This window comes from Acomys minous (genome assembly GCF_964271855.1).
Source record: "Acomys minous genome assembly, chromosome: 11".
In the NCBI taxonomy this organism is placed as follows: domain Eukaryota; kingdom Metazoa; phylum Chordata; class Mammalia; order Rodentia; family Muridae; genus Acomys; species Acomys minous.
Genome location: NC_140492.1, coordinates 55,655,676 through 55,663,931, shown reverse-complemented (window position 1 = coordinate 55,663,931; position 8,256 = coordinate 55,655,676). Strand labels below are relative to the sequence as shown.

The 8,256-nt window shown below is 44.0% G+C and overlaps 1 protein-coding gene across 1 annotated transcript; it reads right to left on the bottom strand.

The window, feature by feature from the left end:
* Positions 1–1,360: 1,360 nt before the first annotated feature.
* Positions 1,361–7,846, bottom strand: LOC311608170 (cystatin-A-like). Its single transcript, XM_084800509.1, has 3 exons — positions 7,649–7,846; positions 3,043–3,144; positions 1,361–1,643 (listed from the first exon to the last, which is right to left on the bottom strand). The coding sequence occupies exons 1-3, from the start codon at positions 7,730–7,732 to the stop codon at positions 1,515–1,517; spliced, it is 315 nt and encodes a 104-aa protein (XP_084656635.1). The 5' UTR covers positions 7,733–7,846; the 3' UTR covers positions 1,361–1,514.
* Positions 7,847–8,256: the final 410 nt, after the last annotated feature.

The window sequence follows — 8,256 nt, the reverse complement described above, 5'->3', positions numbered from 1 at the left end:
TTTTCAATAAAATATTTAGTGGGCCAGTGAGATGCTCAGTGGGTGAGGGCATTTCTGACCAAAGCTAATTATCTCAGTTTGAGCTTTGGACTCACATGGTAGAAAGAAGGAACTGATTTCCTTAAGTTATCTTCTGACCACAAAGGGTCTGTGGAGTGCACACACACACACACACACACACAGACACACACACACACACACACCGCAGACACACACGCACATACACACACACACACACACACACACACAAACAAACAAATAGATGAAATAAGAATTTTAAAAGAAGACAGAAATTAGATGGAACACATGACTCTGGACTGGACCTTTTCTAATAAAGGACATTATTGCAACAACTTGACAAACTGGAATGGCATCTGGGGACTGGACGTTACTATGGCAACAGTGTCCATTTTCTGATCTTCATTGTTGTTTTTTGCCCATACAGGAGAATGTCCTTGTTGTCTGCACAGCTATTTGCACTAGTGAGTGCCAGGAGGCATTTGTTGTTGTTGGGAAATCACTGCAACTAACTCTCAAGTGTGAGAGGAGAGTAGGGAGGGGAAAGTGCAGCTCTTCTGTAAGTTTAGGATTGTTTCAAAGCACATCTTGTAAAGTAGCCATGTAATTTTCAAATGTGAAAGCAGAGATGACACTCTGGGTGTGGAGCTGCTCTTCCCCAGGGGTCCTTGGCCACAGGCCCATGAGGACAAGGGGAGCAGAAGTGGGAAGCAGGGTGCAGACTTCCCGTGAGTATGATGGAATGACTTCCAGGAACAGCTGCAGTGAGACAGCTCAACTCTATTCAAGGGAGGTGAGGGGAATGTATAGGGCAGGGACAGTAGCTGGGGCATCACCTAACAGGTGTCCACAGTGTGCTTTAGTTGCACCTGGCAGCACAGTTCTGTCACATGGATGGGAACACAGTACTTTATTATCCTAATGGTGGCAGGGGGAAAGTGTTAGCAGGGAAGTGTGTCAAAGGCCATACTCCAGCTAGGGTCAGGCATCTGTGCCTGGAGACCATCTCCAGATTAAGTCAGGCAGAGAATGGGAGGCCCTGCTGGTGGGGGCAGGGAGTCCTTCATTTTGCACTAAGCTTGGACAGCCATCCAGACATGATGAGCTGTGACCGTAGACAGCCCCCTCCTCCAACATCTGGTTCCTGGAGAACCACAGGAAACAAGGAGTGTGCTTGCCTGACCTCCACATGCACCTGCCCTGAGGGTGGGGCAGCACTAACCTGTGTGCAATTGCACCTGAGCCTTAGTTTTTATAAATTCTCTAGTGAGTATCCTTAATGTGGGATTTCTACTCCAAACCATTAATACTATGATCTCTTCAGCAGGGTTGCAAATTCATAAAACACTCTATATTTTGAAATATTGTCTAGAAAGTGAAGATCAACACAATACATGAGTAAGAATGGGCAAAAACAGTTATTTGAAGAATGGTTCTTTACTGATGGCCACATCTCTTTACAATGAGAGGAAGCAGGTCACTTTAGAATTTGCTGCTTAGAAGTAGGTCAGCTCGTCATCCTTGGTTTTGTTATCCTGGTAACCATTAAGTACCAAATCCTTATTTTTTCCAGAAAAATCACTGAGGATGTTCACGTGCAGGTAACGACCACATCCTACATCCACCTGAAAGACATAAAAGGAGGAAGGGAGGGAGTGATGGAAGGAGGGAGGGAGTGATGGAGGGAGGGAGGGAGAGATTATTTACATGGGTTTCCATTGTATTACAGGGTTTTCTTGTAAAGAATTGCTGTGGGAAGCTGTCCTCACCTCTGTCCCAAGGCACCAGCCAGGAACAGAGCTCCCACCAACCTTTCCATTAAGAGAAAGAACAACTAACAGGATGGCAGGATGTATATTTTCTAGGCTTATTTTTAGGATGTTTTAGAAAACGATTTTATTGAACTTCTTTGTATGGATGTTTTGCCTGCTCGTGTGTAAGTGCATCATGTGAATGCGATGCCTTGAAGATATAAGAAGAGTGTGTCAGCTGCCCTGGAGCTGCAGGGAGAGACGGCTGTGAGCTGCCCTGGTGGGGCTGGGACCCAAAGCCAGGTCCTGTGCACGAGCAGCCAGTGCTCTCATGCACTAAGCCATCTCTCCATCTGCATTTAATTTATTATGCTTTTCATTAAAATAGGGTCACAAATCTCATTCCAGAGTTACATTTTATTTCCACGATGCCTGGAACAGGAGCAGAGGGCACCTGTGGTTTTGGTCCAGTGGCAACGCAGGGTAGGTAAAGGCACTTGAGTGTCTGTTCTCTGTGGAGCCAGGATTGTCCTTGTTTAACACACAGAGAGAAACCCAGCTCCTATTTATTATCCACAGCTGAGTTTGTGGATTGGTTCCCTTGAGGTCATAAGGATATCAAAATAGTTTTTCTCTTAAAGCTTAATAATTTAATTTTTGATATGGCTATAAAAGTTGTTTAAACTTTAAAATTATGTATATTCATATGTGACTGTGTATTTGTATGCACACACAAGTGTCCTCGGAGACCAGAGGAGTCAGCTCTCTTACAGTTGTTTCATAGCCATCTATCATGGGCCCTGAAGAGCTCTTCTAGTATGCAGACATATGTGTAGACAGATCATTTATATACAGAAATAAATAAATTTTAAAAGGAATTATTTAAATTATATGAGTAACCACTTATTTAAAGGATGAAAGTGGCTTGAGTGATTGTTTCAGCTAATGACTGAAGTCCTTTAAGTGCATTTAACTGGTCAACTCTCTACCCTAAGATGTTATCTTCCCTGACCACCTAATGGAAGAAATAGCCATGGCGGCAAGCCAAGGCCCGAGCAGTATTTGTCGTTTTCTGTACAGTTCTAGAAATTAAGGACCACATAAGAAAGCTTCCTATATTCGCAGGGAAAAACAAAGGAAGTAGCCTATCATTTGATGGATTTGGGATCTTCCACTTGCAGGTGCTTTAATGAAAGACACCTGATAGAAACGAAGGTACAGTCGGGGCAACGGGAAACATGGCAGCAGTGCTAAACTGAGGCTGGGTTCTAACCTTAATGAAGTAATTGAATCCAGCGACCACTTGCATTTTATATTCAATGGCTTCATATTTTTCAAATTTCTTATTGGTTTTCTCTTCAAGCTGTGCTCTGACCTTGTGAAGAGGAAGGGGAGACAACGTTAGAGCTGTGTTGAAACAGCTTACCTGAGTTACAAGTCTGGGAACCTCATATCACTGAGATGCCTCAGAGGAGCTGATGAGCCTTCCAGTGGCAGTTCAAGCCTCTAATCTCAGAACGTGGAACACTGAGGCAGGAGGATGTCGCTCAAGAGCATCTTGGGCTCTTTACAAAGCTCCAGGCTAGCTGGGGCTACAGATTAAGACCCTGCAGCAAAACTCGAAACAAACGACAAACTAAAGAAGATACACTCCTTTTTCCTCCCATAGAAAACATTTTAAGAATATAACACAGGTTTAAAAAGTCAAATTATATTTCATGAGGCTGAATAATATCAGATCACTGTGATATTACAAAATAGTGATAATTTAGGGACAGCCCAGTAGCTCAAGAGGTAAACTCACTTGCCACTAGGACAGCGAGACAACCTGACTTCCATCCATGGGACCCATCTGGTGGAAAGAGAGAAGGAACTTCCGCAAGTTGTCCTGTGGTCTACACACACACACACACACACACACACACACACACACACACACACACACACTACAAAGCAAAAAATAGTATGCAATGGAACGCTCCAATAGTTACATGTATCCTTGACTAGTAAATAAAAAGAGGACACCGGTAATTACTACTTATTGTGTTAAACTGATTGCACAGTCCATGGTGAAAATAACATATTGCACTGATTTAGAGCAGTGGTAGTTTGCACTAATGACTCCATCTTGCACACCCACCACACCCATTCTAGAACCAGGAACATTGCCATGAACTATTATCACTAAGGTGACTATAAAGGTTTCCAGTTGTCTCTCACTGTTCCCCCATCCTGCAGGGTTTCTCTGTGTAGCCCTGGATATCCTGGACCTCAACTCTGTACACCAGGCACTCCTTACACTCAGGGATCCTCCTGCCTCTGCCCCCCAAGAGCTGGGATTAAAGGCCTGTGCCACCATGCCTGGCTGTAACTCCTTTCTCTGTCATGGAGGATGAAGCCTGCTTCCATTCACAATGTATTGATGTAGTTAATCAGTTCTAGCGTACACATAAGACAGCTTAAGAGTTTCACATCTAATCCCCTTCCAAAAGCATCCATTTACAAATCAATATATAGCATGTGCATCCAGTTCTCATACAGACTCTGAGTGCTGTGGGCTCATCATCTTCCTGTTTCTATCTGACCACGTCTGAAAACTATTATTGCCTTGTGAGGCTACAGGATACTCACAGGTCCCAGGGACTAAATGCAGATGCTGTTAGGGCGCCATCATTCTGTCTGTGGCAGGGGATGGAAGAAGCTAGGTGCTAGCACTGCGGAAAGGAGTTAGTCTCACACTCAGTGCAGAAACGTTTCCTCAGTGTTCTGTACCACCCTTCTTGAGGTGCTCAGCTAGACCCGACATGCTAGAGTCCACTGCGATCACTTGGGGTCCATTTCTGCTAGCAGCCAAGCTCCAGGGCTGAGAAGGGGCAGCAGCTCAGGATGGAGGATGCTGAGGGGAAGGCTGGGGTGCGCTAGCTGTTGCTCATACACATCCATCAGGCCCTGGTCTCCTGACTCAGTCCTGCCCTCACAATGCCAGTGCCAGCCATTAGCAACCTAATACACAGCTGAGCCATATGAGTCTCTTGCTTAGGCTTAGCCCTGCCCTCCACGGCTCAGCTTCAACCTCCCCGACTCCCAGGCTCCATCTCCTCTCTTCTGTTCCTGTCCTTCAGGCAGTGTCTGCTGGTTTCCGGTGACCTTAATAATGGGTTCAACCCTGTCAACCCTTCCCTATCCCTAGGAGGAAACTAACTCTGTCTTCAAGATACGCGCTCCACTGAGAAGTTGGCTCCTGCTCTCTGCTGAAGCATGTAAACACAGCCAACTTCAGTCAGGCCTCCAGGGCACCAGAGTTCTCCCAAGGCCCCCTGAATCTTTCTCCTCAGTGGGGAGATGTTCTCAACCCTTCTCTGCTGGTGCCTCAGTTGACTGTGAGAACTATTTCCAAAGGTGTCTGCAGACTGAGTTCTAATTTCTATCTCTCCAATGAACGGGTCCCATTTGAATTTTCTTCATTGTACTTGTGTATTTAGACCAAGGTCTGGAATTTTCCATGAGACAATTGACTTCAAATACTCATGGTTGTAATCTTACAAGCACTGGTGCCACAAGCACTGTGGCCTCTCTCCCTTTGTGGTGAGGCAGATTCACATCCTTAATGTGGGATTCCATGGACCTGAGTGATGATGGGCCATTGGGAAGTAGGGGAAGAGGCGAGGCTGTGCAGTGGAAAGGACAGGCCAGTTTCTTAGCTGGGTGACTCTCCAAGCATTTTGGGTCTTGTTTTCATTATCTAAATATAGATGTGATGTTTTCTTGCTGCCCCAGGGCTTTGAAGATCACGTGAGTGTGGGGTGGAAGTCAAGGCTTTTGACACAGCAAAGTTCCTTCCCCTGGTGAAGTAACTTGGTTAACATCCATTTTTCATTCTACTTCTTTGCAAGTGGCAAGAACACACTTCTAAATTAATTTTATTAGTGGAGATGTGGCCCACAGATGGCGTCATTAGCAAGGTAAGCCCTTCCAGTAGCTCCTTAAGTTTTAAAAATCATATGGTCAAAATACATTGTGTGTATATATGAATTTCTTAAGGAACTAGTGAAAATATTATATTTAAGAATTATCCTAGCCAGGCAGGATGGCACACTCCTGTAATCCCAGGTACTTGGGAGACTAGCGGCAGGAGGGTTACCTTAACCTGTGAGGTCAGGATCACTCTGAGAAACAGCAAGACCTCCATTGAAAAAAAAGGAAAGAAAAAGAAAAAGAAATGGGCTGGAGAGATGGCTCAGTGCTTAGGAGCACTGGCTGTTCTTCCAAAAGTCCTGAGTTCAATTCCCAGCAACCCCATGGTGGCTCACAACCATCTGTAAAGAGATCTGTTGCCCTCATCTGTCCTGCTGTCATACATGCATATAAATAATAAATAAATAAACCTTAAAAAAAGAACAATTATTCTAGATAACCAGGTGAGTATCTAGACTATTAGAAATCATTAAAACCTGCTCTACCTTCTATTTTTCCAGTAACTATATTTCCATCTCTATCCCATGCAGCTCTGCTTCCTGGAACATCTCTGGGAATTTTTAGGTACCTTACACACACAGCAACTTTCTCTCATCTGTGCATATTGGTTTTGGAGATGATTTTTCTGCATATTATTTTAGCTAGTTCCTTTAGCTCTTTCTTTTTACAAATGATATGGCGGACTTCTTCTTTTTTTCTTTTTATTCATCTATTTTTCTGGTACCCTATTTTCAACCTATCTCTCCCAGGCCTCTTTAGATGCCAGGTATGTGGTCCAACAGGAAAGCAAAGCCATGGGGAGGAGCAACCACAGAGCGTGAGAGCCTGGAAGAACTGTGGACCTGCAGGCCTGTCTGGCCCTCCTCAGTCAGACCTGTATTTTATCTAGATCAACAGGCGACTCACATGCACATTCAAGTTGGAGGACACCAACTTGATGTGAGGTTTCTAATGGAGATAAAAATAAAGTGCCCCTAGATATTTAGAGAAATAAAGCCATGACTGAAACTATTTAGTCTTAAGTATGTGGTCACTGAATTTTAGGCCTGTGACTCCTGTCTAGAATGTTCAGTGTCCTAAGCATGAAAGCTCCCATCTCTTTGGCTTATAGAAGCCAATGGTGCCTAGCATGGTGGTACATGCCTATAGATGTGGCCTATAACCAGAACTTAGAAGTTGAGGCAGAAGGATTCCCATGAGTTTGAGGCCAGCCTGGGTTACATAATTGCTAGGCAAGTCAGGACTACATAGCAGCAAGACCATGTCTCAAACAAACAACAAACAAGGCTGATCTTGTCTGCCAGGAGGACGTGCTGTCTCAGGGAGGAAAACAAAATAATGTGTGAAAATAAGATGACAGATTACAAACTTACACCTACAATTTGCATGTATTTCTCTTTTATAAAGCATGCAACACAGTATGTTTTGATTACATAGATGATAGTTAAGCAAGATGTATTGACTTGCTAAAAAACATTGAGTTCTATTGACTGTGATTGTTTGGGGGCCATAGCATCCCAGAGTCAATGCAGGCACCTTAAAACCTTAGATGCCATTGGCTTCAACTTGTTGAACTGCAAAACTCCATCCATAAATGGATCCAAGCTCCTGGGATCACACATGAAAGTAAAAAGTTTAGATACAATGCAGTACGAATTCACCTTTAGCAAATAGGGAAACCGAGGTTGCAGAAAATAATGAGACTAGGCTGACTTTACTCTTGGAGTGCTGGAATTTCACTGAAAGGTTTAGTGTTCCACTGTCAGCTGTATACAAGTCTGAATAAGACCCACACATTCCTGGTTTCTATGATTTCTCACACTCTTAACAGAGGGCCAAATCATGAATCAAGTTATGAAAGCTTGATTCAGGATCAAGTTTTTTCCTGAAGAGCACCGACTCACCTTGTCAGCAATCTCCTGGATTTCTGGTGTGGCAGGTCTGGCCTCTGATAAGCCTCCAAAAGTCTCTATGGGATCTGTTTCCATTGCTGGGCAGGATGCTGAGAAGAAATGATCAGGCAAGCAGAGAGACTCAGGGTGTTTTAAAGGTACCCATAAGCTCCTCCTATGTAATGCCCAATTTTGAGTGTGTCCTCAGGCAAGTCTGATTGCCAGCCTTGGAGGAAAAGCTGAGTGAAGTTGGGGAAAATGAGGGGGCGGGGAAGTGAACAAGTAGGCGTGGCACAGGCAAATGAGATGCTGGAGCAGGTGTGGTGTAGGTTCCTCCCTACATGCTTTGTGCCAACTGTTTCATCCTGTTGAGTCATGAAAGGAAGGAGATGTGTAACCAGAGTTCCCAAATATGTTAAACTTTGAAGAGTTCTTTAAAGAGAGAATACTTAATAATGTCAAGGCTGGTTGCTTAGAATCCGCCCAACTTGATATAGACAGTAAAACTGTCCACGGAGGGCTTTTACTTGTAGATTCTAAATGTTTATCCCCAAACACAAAGAATAAAATGTCAAACATCTTCATTTCTTTTGCTGCTGTTGTTTTTCTTGGTTTTGTTT

Coding starts and splice junctions, on each gene's coding strand:
- LOC311608170 (XM_084800509.1), bottom strand. CDS start 7,732: ATGGAAACAGATCCCATAGAGACTTTTGGAGGCTTATCAGAGGCCAGA. Junction 3,145..7,648: donor TCCAGGAGATTGCTGACAAG/GTGAGTCGGTGC, acceptor CCTCTTCACAAG/GTCAGAGCACAGCTTGAAGA. Junction 1,644..3,042: donor GATTCAATTACTTCATTAAG/GTTAGAACCCAG, acceptor TATGTCTTTCAG/GTGGATGTAGGATGTGGTCG.